At 42.9% G+C, this 20,185-nt stretch overlaps 1 protein-coding gene across 1 annotated transcript in view; it reads right to left on the bottom strand.

Moving 5' to 3' along the window:
- Positions 1 to 9,280, bottom strand: part of NUP85 (nucleoporin 85) — a 32,478-nt gene extending 23,198 nt beyond the window's left edge. Inside the window, exons 1-4 of the mRNA XM_041726751.1 lie at positions 9,098 to 9,280; positions 5,368 to 5,461; positions 2,554 to 2,716; positions 1,355 to 1,425 (exon numbers count right to left, since the gene is read on the bottom strand). Of these exons, the coding sequence (XP_041582685.1) occupies positions 1,355 to 1,425; positions 2,554 to 2,716; positions 5,368 to 5,461; positions 9,098 to 9,130 (361 nt within the window). The 5' untranslated portion in view covers positions 9,131 to 9,280. The remainder of the gene's footprint in view (positions 1 to 1,354; positions 1,426 to 2,553; positions 2,717 to 5,367; positions 5,462 to 9,097) is intronic.
- Between the last annotated feature and the right edge of the window lie 10,905 nt (positions 9,281 to 20,185).

Below are 20,185 nucleotides of genomic sequence, written 5' to 3'. Positions count from 1 at the left end.
AGGAGGACTGCTTCTCCCTCTGCCTGTGTCTCTGCCTCTCTCTCTGTCTCTCATGAATAAATAAATAAATCTTTAAAAAAAAAAAAAAAGGGCAGCCCGGATGGCTCAGCGGTTTAGCGCCGCCTTCAGCCCAGGGCGTGATCCTGGGGACCCAGGATCGAGTCCCACGGCGGGCTCCCTGCATGGAGTGGAGTCTGCTTCTCCCTCTGCCTGTGTCTCGCCTCTTTCTCTGTGTGTCTCTCATGAATAAATAAAATCTTAAAAAAAAAAAAAAAAAAAAAAAGACTACTCAGCATCCAGGCTTCCAGGCGTGGCTCTCATGGTTATGGTGACTTTAAATCACAAAGGGTGGGGCACCAGGGTGGTTCAGTTAGTTAAACGAACAACTCTTGGTTTCTGCTCAGTTCCTGATCTCAGCATCGTGAGATCAGGCCCTCAATTAGACTGTATGATCAGCAGAATCTGTTTAAGGGACTCCGGGGTGGCTCAATGGTTGAGCCCCTGCCTCTGGCTCAGGGCATGATCCTGGAGTACTGAAATTGAGTCCCACATCAGGCTTCCTGCATGGAGCCTGCTTCTCCCTCTGCCTGTGTCTCTGCCTCTGCCTCTGTCTCTCATGAATAAATAAAATCTTTAAAAACAAAAACAAAAAGCTCTCTCCTTCTGCCCTTCCCCCAACACTCACACTTTCTCTATCAAAATAAATCTTTTAAAAATAAATAAATAAATCAAAGTTAAAGAACCAGGAATGTGATTTTCAAAGACTGTTAATTTGGCTGCTAGTCTCACACCTGTTGACTCAGTATATTTTGTTTTTAAAGATTTTATTTATTTATTCATGAAAGACACAAAGAGAGAGGCAGAGACACAACAGGCAGAGGGAGAAGCAGGCTCCATGCAGGGAGCCCGACATGGGACTTGATCCCTGGTCTCCAGGGTCAGGCCCTGGGCTGAAGGTGGCGCTAAACTACTGACAAACACCCGGGCTGCCTGACTCAGTATGTTCTAACTTGAAAAATGTGCTTATTAAGAGGGCTGCCTGAGTGGCTCAGTGGGTTGAGCATCTGCCCTTGGCTCCGGTCATCTCACGGTCCTGGGATCGAGTCCCACATCGAGCTCCCTGCTTAGCAGGGAGCCTGCTTCTCTCTCTGCCTCTACCCCTCATGTTCTCATGCTCTCTCTCTCTCAAATAAATAAATATTTTTAAAAATGTACTTAAGATAACTGCCAAAAAATTATGGATTGTATAGGAAAGTTAAGAGTTTTAAACTGTGAAGTCAAATACATTTTCTCTTGCGGTATTTATAACCAAACATTTCAATTACTCTCACATGTACACACATAAAATCCTTACTTGCAACCTGGTGCATTTCCTCCATACATGCTCTTATGACTGAGCGGTAGTTCTTACTCACTCGAACCAATCTACAAAAAAGGAAATGACACACAAGATGAGCCTGGAGCATCTTGTGGTGACAAAAAGGAAGGAAGTGCTCAATAGAAGATAGGAGCTTGCTCAAAGACAGGAACCAACCTGAAGGAGTTTCTAACAGCCAAAGCTTTAACAACTTGAGCATCAAAATGAGTAACACATGAGATAACCGATACAATAAAATAAATATCCATGAATTCATATTAATGTTGGGGGAATCCCTGGGTGGCTCAGAGGTTTGGCACCTGCCTTCAGCCCAAAGTGTGGTCTGGAGACCCAGGATCAAGTCCCACATTGGGCTCCCCACAGGGAGCCTGCTTCTCCCTCTGCCTGTGTCTCTGCCTCTCTCTTGGTGTCTCTCATGAATAAATAAAATCTTTAAAAAAAAAAAAAAAAAAAAAAGATGATATTCACTGATGGACACTAGTGGTCCCCCAAAAAGATTTTTTTTCTCTGTCTCTCACAGAGAGAGAGAGAGAGAGAGAGAGAGAGAGAGAGAGGCAGAGACTCCCTCTGGCTGTCTCTGCCTCTCTCTGTCTTTGTCTCTCATGAATAAATAAATAAACCTTTAAAAAAAAAAAGGAAAATGACAAAACTAAAACATTCACAAGAAAGCAACTGGTTTAGTTATCAAGATGTAATCTTTAGGGATGCCTGGGTGGCTCAGCAGTTGGGTATCTGCCTTCAGCTCAGGGTGTGATCCCAGGGTCTGGGATCAAGTCCCACTCCTTGCGGGGAGCCTGCTTCTCCCTCTGCCTATGTCTCTCATGAATGAATGAATGAATGAATGAATTAATTAATTAATTAATTAAAAAATAAAAAAGCTCCAGGGGCACCTAGGTGGTTCAGCTGGCTAAGTGGCTACCTTCAACACAGGTCAGAGTCCCAGGGTCTTGAAATCGAGCCCTGCCATATTGCCTTGGGCTCCCTGCTCAAGGGAGAGTGCTTTTCCCTTTCCTTCTGCACCGCACCCTCTCCCCACCGTGTACTTGCTCTTTCTCAAATAAAGGAAAGGAAAGGAAAGGGAAGGAAAGGAAAGGAAGAAAGAAAGAAGACAACACATTTCATTTGGCTTTCACAATTTAGTTTTGGACTTCAACACCCATTAGCAGCCTACTTACTGTGCTTTTCTGGATTTTCCAGTCAATTCTTCTTCAATTCTCTGGAGGCCCACAAAGATTCCATGGGATTCATTGAAAAGTTTTCTCAAGATCTGAGAGTAAACATCTATATCCTTTCGAATGATATAGATAAAGGGGCAGCCTGGTTCGGTCTCTGATTTTTCTGAAACAGGAAAATTTTAGTATCAATCATTATAACCCTCATACAAGAACTCACTTTAAATTTTTAAATGAGTTATCTAATTACAAAAGCTTCAGCTTCTTTGCTGTTGATTTCATTTTTAAAGTATAAATTGGGGTGTCTGGGTAGATCAGTCAGTTAAGCAATTAACTCTTGACTTTGGCTCAGGTCATGATCTGAGGGTTGTGAGACTGAGCCCTACACTGGCCTCTATGCTGAGTATGGAGCCTAAGATTCTCTTCCTTCTCCCTCTGCTCCCCACGCTCCACTCACACTCCCGCCTCTATCCCCGAAAAAAGTATGAATTATCATTTATCAATTATTTACATGTAAATTGCTTAAATATAAATGTTTAATCTCAGACTTTTACTCCTCAACTCACTGGCTTATGTATTTTACTTTTTTTTTTTTTAATTAATTTACTTTTTCTTTCATTTTTTTTAAAGCAAGTTCTGGCTGGCTCAGTGGGTAGGAGAGTGTCCAACTCTTTATCTTGGGGTTGTGAGTCTGAGCTGCACATTGGGTATAGAGATTACTTAAAAATAAAATCTTTTAAAAAAATAAAATAAGGGGATCCCCGGGTGGCGCAGCGGTTTAGCACCTGCCTTTGGCCCAGGGCGCGATCCTGGAGACCCGGGATCAAGTCCCACATCGGGCTCCTAGTGCATGGAGCCTGCTTCTCCCTCTGCCTGTGTCTCTGCCTCTCTCTCTCTCTCTCTCTCTGTGACTATAATACATAAATAAAAAAAATAAAAAAAAAAAAGGGGTGCCTGGTAGCTCAGCCAGTTAAACATCTGCTTTCAGCTCAGGTCAAGATTCCAGAACCCTGGGATTGACCCCTACATCAAGCTCCCTGCTCAGCAGGGAGCCTGGTGTTCCCTCTCTCTCTGACGTTCCACCTGCTTGTGCTCACTCTGTATGTATGTATGAATGAATGAATGAATGAATAAATAAATAAATGCAAGCTGTAGTCCCAACATGGGAGTTGAACTTATTTTGGAACTACTTTTTCCCTCCATCAATTGACATATATTGAAAAAAATTAAAGTCACTTAATATTAGCTATGTATAACTCAATAAATAAGATAAATCTACAGCCAAGGGGTGCCTGGGAGGCTCAGTCAGTTAAGCATCTGCCTTCAGCTCAGGTCATGATTCTAGAGTCCTGGTATGGAACACTGGGTTGGGCTCCCTGCTCTGCAGGGAGTCTGCTTCTTCAGCTCCCTAGGCCCCTCCTCCTTGCATGAGCATGCGTCAGTGCTCTCTCTCTCTCAAATAAACAAATAGCCTAAAAAAAGATAAACTTAGAGCTAAAATTTTATATAATCTCAAATTCAAATAAATATTATTTCTATATTATTTTGTACTGCCATTACTCCTAAAACAAAGAATCAAGAGTTGACTAAAATATTTTGCAACAGTGATAAAAAGGCTCTATAATGATAAATTATAAACCACCAACTTGTGGAAATTCCTTATATAACAGCTTTTTGAACAAGCTGTGATATTCAATGGCTTGTCTCTAATGAGATTTCAACAGACATAAACAGAAAACCTCATGTTTCCAACAATCGAGGACAAACTAAAAATGCTGATAAGCTTTCCCATTAAGTATGAAAAGAGGCCAGACATATTCAAAGAAGGTTCTATTCTAAGCAATTGTCCCTTTGGCAGCTTCTACAGTTCTGCCAAGCTTCAGATCTTTAATACCAAAATATCCCATAAACATTTGGCAACATCAGGGACAACGGTCAACAATAAAATCAAGGAAAACCACGTCGAAAAAAAATTTTTTTTTAACTATAGCACTTCAAAATTGTATGAACTGCACAACCCATGATTTGCCAAAATTGTAAGACTTTCATTAGATCAATCTCCTCTTTATAAAAGAGGAAAATCTCCACATTTGGATAAAGAACATGTCAAAGATTTGCAAAAAAAATCTCTTCAACATTTCCAGAGACTTCTCTTGAAAAGGAGAAAGTAAAATCAAATGTCAAAATGTAGCCTTATCTTGCTACTAGAGGAGTCTGTCACACAAAGAAAAGATCCATGTCCAAAACCTGAAGGAGCTTAGAGAACAAGGAAGAGCCATTTCACTCTCCAGATCTTTTGTGCTTTGTATCAATAGCCATAAGAATTCATCAAATTCACAATAATACAAAGGTAAGGGCTAGGAGAACTAAGGTTTCACCGTACGGGAGCTACTGTGAAGGGAATTTAGTCATTCTGGTCAAGAAGGGGAAAAAACTTGAAATTTTTAAATATAAAGGCACACCACAAAAATTATTAATTTTTTTTCCTTAGAGTCAACATCTGCCACATCTCATAAATGAATCAAAATCTTAAACAACTTGGGCAGCCGGGTAGCTCAGCGGTTTAGCGCCACCTTCAGCCCAAGGGCCTGATCCTGGAGTCCTGGGATCAAGTCCCGCATCGGGCTCCCTGCATGGAGCCTGCTTCTCCCTCTGCCTGTGTCTCTGCCTCTCTGTCTGTGTGTTTCTCATGAATAAATAAATAAAATCTTTAGAAAAAAAAAAATCTTAACTAAGGTTCCAAAAATGAAAATGGTACAAAGTCTGTTCAACTGCCTCAGTTAGTTAAATCTGAGAGAATAAGGGAAAAAAACCTACCGTTTTTGTTGAAGGAGGTTTCACACACCAGCATCTCCCCTGGACCCCAGTCAAAACACATTTGCTTCTTCTTGGAATTCACTCCTGGAATCAACTAGTAAAATAAAGGTACAGACACTGTTATTTTAACTAGAGCCTTTGCTTTCAATTGATTTGCAAGTGTATAACCCTAGAAATAAATGGTTATGAAAGTTAAGAGCTGATCTATGTATGTACAGCTGAGTGTGGTTGAGATCAGCTAGTGTGTTAAACCCTGAATAAGCAAGTGAGCTTTGCCAGGCACCTCAACCCAGCCTGCCACTTTGCAAGTGTTGATATAAAGGAAAGCTGCCCTTAATCAATTACTATATATAATTTAGTAATCTACAGTTTAGAAAAAGAGGATTTTTAAAAAATAAAAAGGATGGGACACCTGAGTAGCTCAGTGGTTGGGCGTCTGCCTTTGGCTCAGGGCATGATCCTGGAGTCCCAGGATCGAGTTCCACATTGGGCTCCCTGCATGGAGCCTGCTTCTCCCTCTGCCTATGTCTCTGCCCCTCTCTCTCTCTCTCTGTGTGACTATCATAAATAAATAAATTTAAAAAAAAGATTTAAAAAATAAAAAATAAACTCAACTGTTTACTTACTAAAAGGAGCCCTCCAATACCATGTCTTCTGTGCCATCTCTTTAATGAAGACTTTTTCTCCCCAACTCAGATCAACCCCTTTGGGCCTCAGCCTTATATACTCAACTACCTAATTCACACCTTTATAGATTACCTAACCTCTAGAGCTATATCCGTAACAACAGAAACAAAAAGGATTCTTGGTGCTCATGTCCAAGTCTCTCCCACCAGGACAAAGCCTTTCCCAAACTGTTAGGAGCAATCTTCGATTCTTCTCTTTTCCTTACAACCTTTGTCTAATCAGTAAATCCCGTTCTATTCTTAAATAAGCCTGAATCCAACCACTTACCATGTCTAGCAGTCTAACCCAAGTCACCATCAACTCTCATATGACTACAACAGCATTTCTTCAGTGCCTGAAATGACTCTCCTACATGGTTATCTGTCCTATAAATAGATAAAAGCTCTCAAGGGGAGGGGATTCCAGGATTCTCGTTCACTGCCTAGAAGAGACCCTGGCACAAAATTGGCACTCCATAAACATTTTTGGCAGAGAATAAATTTGGCTGGCAATATTCTGGTCTCAAGACAAGTGCAGTCAGTTCTCAGAAAGGGCTAATGCAGTCATCCAACTAAGCAATGTCTAGTAAGCCTTTTTCTGTACTGTGCTCTAGAAATACAACAACGTTAGAATACAGTTTCTGCCCTCCAAAAGCTAGTAGTCTACTGAGAAGTCCAATAAACAGGCAGTAAGAAAAGTGGAGAAATGCTAAGACAGAGATAAACACAAAAGAGGATTTTTTAGCAGACTCTTAATGGATGAATAGGCCAGGCAAGGGGGAAGTATTACACACAGTGGTGCTGAAGGAAATGAGTATCTATATGCAAAAAATAAACCTCACACCATAGACAAAACACAATTAGACACAAACATAGAGTAAAATCTGTAAAATTGGAAAAGCACAGTAGAAAACCTTTTTGATCTTAAAGAAAAGATAAGACACAAAAAAGCACAAACTACAGAACAACTTATAAATCGGGACATCAAAATTAAACTTTTGCTGTTAAAAAGATAGAATTAAGAAAATGAAAAGGGAAGCCACAGACAGGGAGAAAACACGTATTTGATATCTAGAATATAAAAAGAACTCTTACAATTCATTATTTTTAAAAATATGGTACGTGGGATGCCTACATGGCTCAACGGTTGGGCGTCTGCCTTCAGCCCAGGTCGTGATCCTGGAGTCCCGTGATGGAGTCCCGCATCGGGCTCCCCACAGGGAGCCTGCTTCTCCCTCTGCCTGGGTCTCTGCCTCTCTCTCTGTGTCTCTCATGAATAAATAAAATCTTTAAAAAATAATAAATAGGGCAGCCTGGGTGGCTCAGCAGTTTAGTGCCACCTTCCGCCCAGGCCTGTTTCCTATCTGGTCTCCTTAACACCAGTGTGGATCTGAGCTATCACAAGTTCATCATCACTACTGGTGTTAAAAAATAAATTTAGATTGGGGCACCTGAGTGGCTCAGTCCATTAACTGTCTGCTTTTGGCTCAGGTCATGATTTCAGGATCCTAAGATCAAGCCCTGTGTCAGGCTCCCTGCTCTGTGGGGAGCTTGCTTCTTTCTCCCTCCCTCCCTCCCCACCCCTTTCTCTCTCTCTCTGCTCCTTTACCTGCTTGTGCTCTCTGAAATAAAATCTTTTGCTTTTAAATGAATAAAATCTTAAATAAAAAAAAAAAGCTTAGATCATCTTCATTTAATTTGTAAAGCACAGCTAATTATCATGGCTCAATATTAACATAGTGGCTCCCCAGGGTTGTACAGGTTACTGGGAAAGTGCCCCCATCCAAAGATTCTGACATAAGTGGAGGAGGGAAAGGCAAGATGACAAATAGTCTGAAAATGTTCCAGTGATTCTGATATTCTGATTTTTCTTCCAACTGACACTGACATAGCCCTTGATATGTAATAAAGTACTTTATATAGGTCTTAAAAATTTAACACTTACAGCAGTAAGTTTTATAGAGTAACAACAACCCAAGTTAACTGCTATTTATGATCTCCTGTCTCCTTTTGTCCAGTTAGCTTTGAAACGACCCCCACCTTTAATCTTTGGTTTTTGTCAGACACCCCTTTGCCACCTGATGGCTTTAGCTGAAAACTGCAGGCAACTCAACCTTCTAAAAAGCAAAAATACAAGATCAGGCAACCTGCAATTTAGTGAGGCTTATAACTGACCAAGAGCTAAGAGGTGCAGAACAAGTCAATAACGGACAAAAATATTTGACCTAGTCAGGGAGGTAGGGGGAAGGCTTTCTTGAGAAAGACGGTGCTGGTTCTTGCATCTGAACAATGAGGAGATAAACCTGAGAGAAAAAGAAAGTGTGTTCCAGGCAGGAAGAATGGTAGGTATCTCCTATCGAAAAAGCCACGAATCTCTTTTCAAACATTATAAATTAGGGATCCCTGGGTGGCTCAGTGGTTTAGCTCCTGCCTTCAGCCCAGGGCGTAGTCCTGGGGTCCTGGGATCGAATCCCTCATGGGGCTCCCTGCACGGAGCCTGCTTCTCCCTCTGCCTGGGTCTCTGCCTCTCTTTGCCTCTCATGAATAAATAAAATGTTTAAAAAAAAAAATCACCGATCATTCACATTTGACACTCTTCTTAAAGTCCAGAACAGAACCAAAAGCGAACAGAGCAATAAGAACAAGAAGTCTTCCGAAGTGAATAAAAACTTTTAGTAAACCTTGGCCGGCACGACACAAGAAGCCAAGCTCACGGTATTGAGATGCGAAGCTTAGTTCTGCGGGAGAAAAAAAGCCCCAGTTCCTCGGCTCGGTCGGTGCCCGCTCACTAGAGCGCTAGTCCAATAGGAAAAGCGAGGGAAGTGGGATGGGAAAGTCAGGAAGACACGAAAGGGTGAGGGAGCGAGGCCTCCGAGCCAGGCATTTCTGAGAAAACCAAAAAGTGGGGAAACAGCGACCACTGCGACCCAAACGCGAGCCCCTAGCTAATGGGACCTCCGAACCGTGGCAACGAAGCTGAGGGAGGAGGCCGGGAGCCTCGCGGGAGGTGGAAGCAGACACAACCCTCACACCGCGAAGACAAGGCCGGTGCGGGGCGCCCTCACCGTGACGGTAGGCTCGCCGTCGAGCTCCTCCATTGCGCCTCGCCTCAGCCGCCTGGAACGAGCTCGGCCGCCGAAGCTCCCGGCTCAGGCCTCCCGCTCACAGCCGGCTGCGAGAGAGGACCCCCTCCCGGGCGCCTCCCGCACTGCCTGCAGGCCCAAACCCCCGGCGCGGCAGGGGCCCCTCCTCTCGGCCACGATCCTCCCTCCGCGACACTCTACACGTGCCCCTCCTTCATGGCCGGCGACAACACGACAGGGAAAACAGCGCCGGGGTAGCCTGTCCTCACAGTAACCTTCGGCCAGGTCAGGCGCCGCCGCGGGCAGCCCGGCACCGGCCGGGGTAAAGGCCCCCGGAGACGGCGGGAGCCGCGGAGCGACTGCGCCTGCGCGGGCTGAGTCGGCTGCTCTGGGGCCGGAGGCGAGTGCAGGGCCTGGTTCCCGAGTGAGCGAGCCCGTGGCGTCGCCTGACTCTAGCTCTTCTCGTTCCTGTTTGGTCTGCAAGTTCGGCGCAGCTGCTTCTCTGAACGGTATCCGGTCCTTGCCCAATCCCCGTCGGCCCACTGGGCTTGTGCATCCAGGCGGTCGCCGCCACTCCCGCCCTAAAACGCTCGAAAGCATGCGTACAAAATTGATGCGGCCGAAACAACTGTGAAATCGAGACAGCTGGGCTTAATGAAATACAAATACTGGTTTGTTATCTCACCAAAGCAAAGGAGAAAAGGACACTCAAACCACGGAATCCCAGACCTTGTTATGGGAAACTCAGAAGTGTCCCGGTTGTTTAAAGGAGTGATTGATTTTGTGAATACCGTATTAGCAAATACATACACAGGGAAGAAAATAGGACTGGTTCTAAATTCCAAAATAAGCGACTTTTTGATCGAATTGAAGACAAATCCAAATTTAAAGGTAAGTCTTAGGAAAAACTGCCTGAAGATGTGGCAGCTGCTTTTACTTAGAAATTTGATCTGAAAACAAGACATAATTCTAAAACGCTCCCTTCCCGGAGGTTCTTCTAAGCGGCCTATTTTAATTGGAAGAAAAAGATGACTTGGAGTGGTTGGGAAAACACTGTCACCCCGATAGTTTATTATATTGAGGTACAGATTAAGCAAAGGAAAAAAAAATCCTCGTCTCTGAAGACAGCTATCCATAGGATGAAATTTAATGTAGTTTTGCACAAAATTCCACAGTTCTACCGACTATGTTTTGATGCATTTTCCAAATGTTTCACAGAGTTACACCGATTTGAGTGTTTCTAACATCAGTGCTGTGGGTATGATGTCTGAGAAAAGCATTCGTGTCCATTTTCCGGGAGTAAAAAGAGGCCTAATATTTTCTGAAAAGTAAAATGAACATTCAAGGGGGTGCCTGGCTGACTCTGTCAGTAAAGCCTGCAGCTCTTTTTTTTTTTTTTTTTTTTTAACATGTGACTCTTGATCACACTGGGTGTCGAGATTACTTAAAAATCAAATATTGAGGCCCCTGGGTGGCAGAGTGGGTTAAGTTCAGACCCTTGATTTTGGTCAGGTCATGATTTCAGGAACGTAAGATCAAGCCCTACGTTGGGCTGTGCACTTAGCATGGAGCCTGCTTAAGATTCTCTCTCCCTCTTCCTCTGCCTCCCCTACCATGCTCAGTCTCTCCCTCTCTCTCTCCCCCCCCCAAAAAATAAAAATTAAAAATGATAATAATTAAATATTTTTTAAAATGAAAAGTAAACATTCAATAGCAAATCAGTTTTAAAAACTGAGGACAGCCCCAGTGGCTGAGCGGTTTGGCACCGCCTTCAGCCCAGGGTGGGATCCTGGAGACCAGGGATCAAGTCCCACATTGGGCTCCCTGCATGGAGCCTGCTTCTCCCTCTGCCTGTGTCTCTGCCTCTATGTCTCTCATGAATGAATAAATAAAATCTTAAAAAAAAAAAAAAAAACTGGTTACCGTATCTGCTCTGGCTATTCAAAATTCTCCCAGCAGCAGAAGTTAAAAGTCAGACTTAATAAGACATTGATAGAAATCATGCCTAATTTCCTTCAGAAAAAATTATTCTAGGGAGTAGGATGAGGAGAAAGAAAAAATAATAGGATAAAAGACCAAAAAGAAAGACACCTTTCTCAAAGAGAGACCTGAGGGGGAAAAAAAACCTATTTGAATGACAAAAGACCTTGGAGAATTTTAGTACTACAGTTTCTTCATATTTTAAGATTGCCATTTGAAAGGGTGCTTGGCTGGCTCCGTCGGTAGAGCATATGACTCTTGATCTTGAGGTTGTGAGTTCACCCTCATGTTGAGTATAGAGATTACTTAAAGATTTAAAAAACAAGTAAAAAGTCAACCCTCATTTGAAAATAACAAGCACTGAAAATGTCTGACGTAGAGCTAGATAATACTGGGGGAAAGTATTGGAAACATATTTTAGCCTAAGAGCAAAAAGTTATTCTATCTATGGATCTTTTTCTTCCTCCTAGCCCCTCTCAATGTACTTCCAAGAATGAGGTTTAATTACATAGTTTACATATTCTCTTTTTCTTACATAATCATAAATGAATACTTTTGGAAAAACAATCAATACGCAAATCTTTATGTCTTCATCCTTCTCAGGCTCCTCCTTTCCTTATATTCCTTGGTTTAACTCCTAAATTCCTGTATCTAGACTGAAGAGTCTCATTTATGCAAGAGAAACTTCAACCTGAGATATATCAGAACCCAAGGAAGACAATAAAATATTTCTGGAATCAAATAAAATCTCCTAAAACAAAACATACTTATTGTACAAAAGACAAACTAAAAATCATCTTCAGTCACTCCAAGGTCAAACTAAGAATCATTCTCAGGAACGCCTGGGTGGCACAGCGGTTTGGTGCCTGCCTTTGGCCCAGGGCGCGATCCTGGAGACCTGGGATCAAATCCCACGTCGGGCTCCCGGTGCATGGAGCCTGCTTCTCCCTCTGCCTGTGTCTCTGCCTCTCTCTCTCTCTCTCTCTCTCCTCTCTGTGTGTGTGACTATCATAAAAAAAAAAAAAAGCCTGGGGATCCCTGGGTGGCTCAGCAGTTTAGCGCCTGAGGCAGGATCCTGGAGTCCCAGGATCCAGTCCTGCATCGGGCTGGGCTCCCTGCATGGAGCCTGCTTCTCCCTCTGCCTATGTCTCTGCCTCTCTCTGTGTCTCTCATGAATAAATAAATAAAATCTTTATTAAAAATAAATAAATAAAAGTTTTTATTTAAGAAATCTCTACACCCAACGTGGGGCTTGAACTCACAACTCCTGAGATCAAGAGTTGCATGCTCTGCTGACTGAGCCAGCCAGGCACCCAATAAAATCTTAAAAAAAAAAAAAATCAACCTCCACACTATTGGCATTTTGGACCATAAAATTCTATGTTGTGAGGGCTGTCCTATGCGCTGCAAGAAGTTGAGCAAAATTCCTGGCTTCTACCCATTAGATGCTAATGATAGCTCTCAACAATTGTGACAACTGCAAATGTCTCTAGATATCCCCAATGTTCCCTAGCGGACAAAATCACTGCTGCTAAGAATTGCTGGTATAGATCTTCAACCCTAGAGGAACAACTAAGTAAATATAATAGCTATGAGATTGTTCAGCTATTTGGAAGAACTATGAACAACATGGAAAAGTCTAAAGTTGGCAGCCCGGGGCATGATCCTGGAGTCCCGGGATCGAGTCCCACGTCGGGCTCCCTGCATGGGGCCTGCTTCTCCCTCTGCCTGTGTCTCTGCCTCTCTCTCTCTCTCTCTCTCTCTCTGTCTCATGAATAAATAAATAAAATCTTAAAAAAAAAAAAGTCTAAAGATATTTTAAGATGTTCACCTTTTTTGTCCCCATAATTGTACTTCTAGGAAATATTCAAGGACATTTTGAATAATGACCAAAAAAAAAGGAAGTAGTCTAAATGTCTCACAGTTACAAAAGGTTTATGAATTCATTAAAAGGTAATTGTAGGGATCCCTGGGTGGCGCAGCGGTTTGGCGCCTGCCTTTGGCCCAGGGCGCGATCCTGGAGACCCGGGATCGAATCCCACATCGGGCTCCCGGTGCATGGAGCCTGCTTCTCCCTCCTCCTGTGTCTCTGCCTCTCTCTCTCTCTCTCTCTGTGTGTGTGACTATCATAAACAAATAATAATTAAAAAAATAATAAAAAATAAAATAAAAGGTAATTGTAGCAAAATTTTATAAAGATAAAAGTAAAATTGTGTAAAAAATAAAAGGTATCTATCAATATTTATGTAGAACAAAAGACTAGCAGAGAAGGGCGCCTGGTAGGCTCAGTGGGTAGAGCATATGACTCTTGGTCTCAGGGTCATGAGTATGAGCCCCACATTGTTTGTAGGAATTACTTAAAAATAAAATATATTTTTTAAAGTTTTTATTTATTTGAGAGAATAAGAGAGAATGAGCATGGGGGAGGAGGCAGAGGAAAATGGGAGAATCAGGCTCCATCAGGCTGAGCAGGGACCCTGACATGTGTCTCAATCCTGAGGCCCTGGGATCATGACCTAAGCCAAAGGTAGACACTTAACTGACTGACTCACCCAGGCACCCAAAAAACAAAATCTTAAAAAAAAAAAAAACTAGTGGAGTATTAACTAATCATCAAAAAAAGTCATCTCGGGATCCCTGGGTGGCGCAGCGGTTTGGCGCCTGCCTTTGGCCCAGGGCGCGATCCTGGAGACCCCGGATCGAATCCCACATCGGGCTCCCGGTGCATGGAGCCTGCTTCTCCCTCCGCCTGTGTCTCTGCCTCTCTCTCTCTCTCTCTCTGTGACTATCATAAATAAATAAAAAATTAAAAAAAAAAAAAAAGTCATCTCTTATAGGGAACTGTTGAATTACTATATTGTACACCTGAATCTAATATAACACCGTATGTTAACTACCTGGAATTAAAATTAAAATTAAAAAAAAAGAAAAAGTCATCATTTAGCATGTTTACCAGATGATTTTAAATTCCAAAGTAGACCAAAAATTTTTCTACAATTAATATTTCTACAATCATGAAGATATTTACATGTGGATAAAGACCAAATTAAAATTGAGATAAGGAGCACCTGGGAGGCAAGTCAGTAAGCACTAGACTTTTTTTTTTAAAGATATTTTATTTTTTTTAATTTTTATTTATTTATTATAGTCACAGAGAGAGAGAGAGGCAGAGACACAGGCAGAGGGAGAAGGCAGGCTCCATGCACCGGGAACCTGATGTGAGATTCGATCCAGGGTCTCCAGGATCGCGCCCTGGGCCAAAGGCCAGTGCCAAACCGCTGTGCCACCCAGGGATCCCAGCACCATACTCTTGATTTCGGTTCAGGTCATGATCTCTGAGTCCTGAGATAGGCCTTGTGGAGGGCTTGAACCCACAACCCCAAGATCATGAGTTCCATGCTCTACCGACTGAGCCAGCCCCTAAATTTTTGCTCTTTAATTTTTTTTTTTATGATAATCACAGAGAGAGAGAGAGGCAGAGACACAGGCAGAGGGAGAAGCAGGCTCCATGCACTGGGAGCCCGACGTGGGACTCGATCCCGGGTCTCCAGGATCGCGCCCTGGGCCAAAGGCAGGCGCTAAACCGCTGCGCCACCCAGGGATCCCAATTTTTGCTCTTTAAAGATAATTCCCAGGGGCAGCTCGGTGGCTCAGCAGTTTAGCACTGCCTTCAGTCCAGGGCGTGATCCTGACCAGGTATCCAGTCCCACATCGGGCACCCTGCATGGAGCCTGCTTCTCACTCTGCCTGTGTCTCTGCCTTTTTCTATGTTTTTCACGAATAAATAAAATCCTTAAAAATAAATAAAAATAGGGATCCCTGGGTGGCCCAGCGTTTTGGCGCCTGCCTTTGGCCCAGAGTGCGATCCTGGAGTCCCGGGATCGAGTCCCGAGTTGGGCTCCTGGCATGGAGCCTGCTTCTCTCTCTGCCTCTCTCTCTCTCTATGTCTATCATGAATAAATAAATGAAATCTTTACTTAAAAAAATTAATAAGTAAATAAAAATAAAAGTAATTCTCTGGGGCATCTGGGTGACTGTCAGTTGAGCATCTGACTCTTGACTTCAGCCCTGGTCTTGAGCTCAAGTTTCTAAAGTCAAGCCCCTCATTCAGCTCCACCCTGGGTGTGGACCCTACTTAAAAAAACAATTAAATAAAAAAAATATAAAAAATTAGGGATCCCTGGGTGGCTCAGCGGTTTAGCACCTGCCTTCAATCCAGGGCGTGATCCTGGAATCCCGGGATTGAGTCCAACATCAGGCTCCCTGCATGGAGCCTGCCTCTCTCTCTGCCTGTGTCTCTGCTTCTCTCTCTCTGTGTCTCTCATCAATAAATAAATAACATCTTTAAAAAATTAAAAATTAAATTAAAAAAATAAAAATCCTTTCCTGATACATGTTTTAAATACATACATATATACATATATTGATACATACATATGTACACATATACGAATAAGGTCTTGTTTGTGAAAATTTGCTTTATAGCCCCAATAATACCTGACCACAGAGGACTTCAAGTTGAGAAACAAAATCATAAATGTGACTAACTATTGGAGGAATAAAAGCTGCTCTAGCCTTGTGGCTCTTAAATTTCAGTGAGCGTCAGAATTACCTAGAATGCTTGTTCAATCACTGACTCGTCGTCTCCATTACCAGAGCTGCTTTCTCAATAGGTCTAGGGTGGCACCCAGGTATTTGCACTTCTACTAAATTCACAAATGTAGGTGATGTTGTTGCCCAAGCAACCACCCTTTGAGAACCATTCTTCCAGCTCTCTTCTCTACCTCAGGGTGAGAGTGATCAATCACAAAAAGGAGCTGGAAGGGACGCCTGGTGGCTCAGTGGTTGACCTTCTGCCTTCGGCTTAGAGCATGATCCCAGACCCAGGATCGAGTCCCCCATCGGGCTCCCTGCATGGAGCCTGGTTCTCACTCTGCCTCTCTCTGTGTGTCTCTCATGAATAAATAAATAAAGTCTTTTTTTTTTTTTTTTAAGGGAGCTTGAAGAGTATAGGTATCTCCTATATCTGGCATGATTGCAAAATACAAGCCTTGCTCGATTTGTTTCTGTTCATTTTATGAAACAGTCTCCAGTCACTGGGCCCTACTTGAATTCAGTAATGGACAGAGGAGGACTGGAATGTTAATGGAATTAGAAGAAATTGTCATTCCAGTGTAAAAATTGCATTCAGGAAACCCAATGTAGGCATTTTTGGTATTCTCATGACAAATACTGTTACCATGACTATGTCAATAACCATGTATCGATCACTGGTTCTCAGGACTTTGTTACTTGCTGAGACTACAAAAGTGAATAGCAATGACAACTACCCTCAAAAAACTTACAGGGCCATCCTCTGAGTTATGTGTGTGCAATATGTATATTACTAGACAGTGATATATGATATTGTGAAGTGGGACAATATTTCCCTACAGTTATACCCCAGCTGACACATTTAAAGTGCAATATAGCAGGTTCTTGGCTTTGACTGTTGGCACTATCTTGAGTCCCATCTTTGCCGTGACGCAAAGATAGAAAGTTGGAAGTTTTCTATAATATCACCATTCTGCCTCCAGATTTCCTGTAGTATTTAGGCATTCAGTATTCAGTGTTCCTGCAGTGTTCACAGAGATAGCTCAAGTACTCAACTAACCTTTGTTAGAATGTGAAGGAAATTTGATGTTATAAACTACACGTTTTAGTTGTCAGTGCTATAAATTCAGTTATGTGTTTCTTAGGGTTTTTGGCTAAGACTTAAAGCTCTAAACAAGACTCTGTGATTCTTGTTTTCTTACCCCTTGTAGGAATATCGTTTTATCTTTGGCAGCTGGCCCTGAGGAGTACCTTCTGGCAGGTCCACCCTACCCTTACTTACCCTCTTATACCAATTATTGATATTTAATTAGATTTCTTTTTTTTCTTAACGATTTTATTTATTTATTCATAGAGACACAGAGAGAGAGAGGCAGAGACACAGGCAGAGGGAGAAGCAGGCTCCATGCTGAGAGAGCGGACATGGGACTCAATCCAGGGTCTCCAGGATCACGCCCCGGGCTGCAGGCGGCGCTAAACCGCTGCGCCACGGGGGCTGCCCTTAATTAGATTTCTAGAGGAATGAGGCCTTTCTTGTCCAAGTTCCTACTTAACTCCTTTTTTTTTTTTTTTTTTTTAAGATTTTATTTATTTTTGAGAGAGAGAGAGAGAATGAGCATGGGGAGAAGGAGGGGCGGGAAAGAAGCAGACTCCCCACTGAGCAGGGAGTCAGACACGGGGCTTCATCCCAGGGCGGGGGGTGGGGGGCGGGTGGGGGGGGAGGGGCGGAGGGGGGGCTCGATCCCAGAACCTGAGCCAAAAGCAGATGCTTAACCAGCTGAACCACCCAGGCACCCCCTACTCAACTCATAATGGTAAAAACGCTCACCACAGGATTCCCTTCTCACCACTTCTCTCATCCTTCAGGATCCAGGAAGGGCCCAAGGTGTTGTGGATAAAACTGCAAATGAGACAGACAGGTCTCTGCTTTCATGGAACTTTCATTCTGGTGAGAGACAGTCAAGCAAAAATTTAAGTCAAAACAACTGGTGCTCCTGGCACTATTCTATGATTTTTTTTCTGCTTGTTTTCTCTCTTCCTTCCATAGGGATCTATATGCAGTCCTACAGTAACTAAGCATTGGGTTCTGAGTTGGAAAGCCCAAGTTTGGGCTGCCTGGGTGGCTCAGTGGTTGAGCGTCTGCCTTTGACCCAGGGTGTGATTCCAGAGTTCTAGGGGTCGAGTCCCACATCAGGATCTCTGCAAGGAGCCTGCCTATGTCTCTACCTTCTCTCTGTGTCTCTCATGAATGAATAAAATCTTTAAAAATAAATAAATAAATAAATGAGGAAAGCCTGAGTTCAACAACAGGATTCTGGCTCTTCCTTTTTTTTTTTTTTTTTTTAAGATTTTATTTATTTATGAGAGACAGAGAGGTAGAGACACAGGCAGAGGGAGAAGCAGGCTCCATGCAGGGAGCCCGATGTGGGACTCGATCCCAGAACTCGAATCACGCCCTGAGCGAAAAGCAGATGCTCAACCACTGAACCACCCAGGCATCCCTGGCTCTTCGATTTCAAGTGGGGTGACCAAGTTGCCCAACCTTTCTTCTTTTTTCTTTAAAGATTTTACTTTTTTTTTTAAAGTTTATTTATTTATTTAAGATTTATTTATTTGAGAGAGAGAGAGAGACAGGCTCCATGCAGGAAGCCTGACATGGGATTCGATCCTGGGTCTCCAGGATCATGCCCTGGGCTGCAGGCGGCGCTAAACCGCTAAGCCACCCAGGGATCCCCAAAGATTTTACTTATTTATTCATAAGAGACACACACAGAAAGAGGCAGAGACAGGCAGAGAGAGAAGCAGGCTCCATGCAGGGAGCCTGATGTGGGACTCATCCAGGGTCTCCAGGATCACGCCCTGGGCCAAAGGTGGCGCTAAACTGCTGAGCCACCCAGGCTGCCCTTGCCCAACCTTTCTATGTCTCAGTTTCTTCATCTGTAAAATAGGGGCAATAATAGAGGTTTTGTGAGGGTCAAGGACTTAGCACTGAATCCCCAGGTAATAATCACTCAATGAACATCGACCATTGTTCTTTTCTGTATCTACTACCCCTTTTATTTTCTCTAAAGCACTCTTTTCCAGAGCACAGCCTCTTTCCCACCTCTATAAAAATGATGGAGGGAGAAACTTTATGTTGGAAAGTTTCTATCTTCTCACATTTCCCCCTGCTGGAAATTGGAAAGAGATTCTCACTATACAACCTAGATTCCCTAGGTTCAGTTCACAGAATTCCACTCTGCCATTGGAATATATATTGCTCACACATTTGAATATGCTTAACTACTTTTTAATAGGATCTCCTCCTTTGCCTGGAGGTGATTTTGTAATTTAGCATAACTTTGGAGACGAAGGATATTGTAAGACACACCTGTCACCCAAATACTAATGACTAAACAACCATTTGATTTTTGGAGGCCCTCCTATATTAATAAGGGTAAGTTCAACATGATATATTCCATTTTGATGGTTTTCCCATCTTATTAGGCTAGGAGGATATGTAATGGCAACAAAAGACATAGGTTCAGGAGAGCAAGGATACCATTTTTCTTTCTCTATGGTACCTGGCACAGCATGTTCATTCCCTGGCATACAGTAGAAGTTCAATCAACACTACTTCCCAGCTGTGTGGTATTGGGCAAGTTACTTAACTCCTTTGGCCTTCGGTAGCAAATAAATACTACACTTACTTGGAAGGGTTCGTGTAAGGAGAAAATGAGCTAATATTAATAAATCCCCACTCAGCGACTGCCGCCTGGCAGTTGGTTCTCTTCCCCTTTCACTTCTTGTGTATTTCCTACCCACCCCAACCTGATTATGTTATTTGAGTCAGGGACTTTGCCCAATGCTTAGCATAGGACCTTACACATAGTGATAGCTTCAGTTTACCCATTCATTGAATCTTTGAGTCCTACAGTGGACAAAAGCTTAGAGTTGATGGAGAGCAGGTACATTCAGGAACCCCAAGTAATTGAATATGACTTAAGCAGAGAATTCCAGGAGGAAATGATGAGAAAGTGCTAGAATGGTTAGCCTGGATTAGCTCTCAAAGAGCTCTGTAGGTCTATTTAGAATTTTGGACTTTACCCTTTAAGGTAGAGGATTGCCACTGAACCTAGGAGTGGTAGAAACTTTTTCTTTTGTTTTTACTTTAGAAGGGTTTGTGGTTCTCAGACCAGGGTGCAGCAGAATCACCAGGGAAGCTTGTTAAAAACGGGGGATTCCAGAGCCACACTGCCCAAGAATATGCATTTGTTTTATTTTAATTTTGAGGAATATGCATTTACACTGGTATCCTAGGGGTGTCCATCTGGCTCAGTTGGTAGAGTATGCAACTCTTCATCTCAAGGAGTTGAATTCAAGCCCCATGTTGGGAGTAGAGGTTGCTTAAAACAAAACAAACAAAAAAATGGTACCCCAGATGATTCTGATCCACTGAAATATACAGGCACAAGAGAGACATACCTTACAAAAACACCAACAAAACAGAAGGCTATT

Source organism: Vulpes lagopus, chromosome 12 (genome assembly GCF_018345385.1).
Source record: "Vulpes lagopus strain Blue_001 chromosome 12, ASM1834538v1, whole genome shotgun sequence".
NCBI lineage: Eukaryota > Metazoa > Chordata > Mammalia > Carnivora > Canidae > Vulpes > Vulpes lagopus.
The sequence above is the reverse complement of the archived record's forward strand: the minus strand, read 5'-3'. Positions and strand labels throughout refer to the sequence as shown.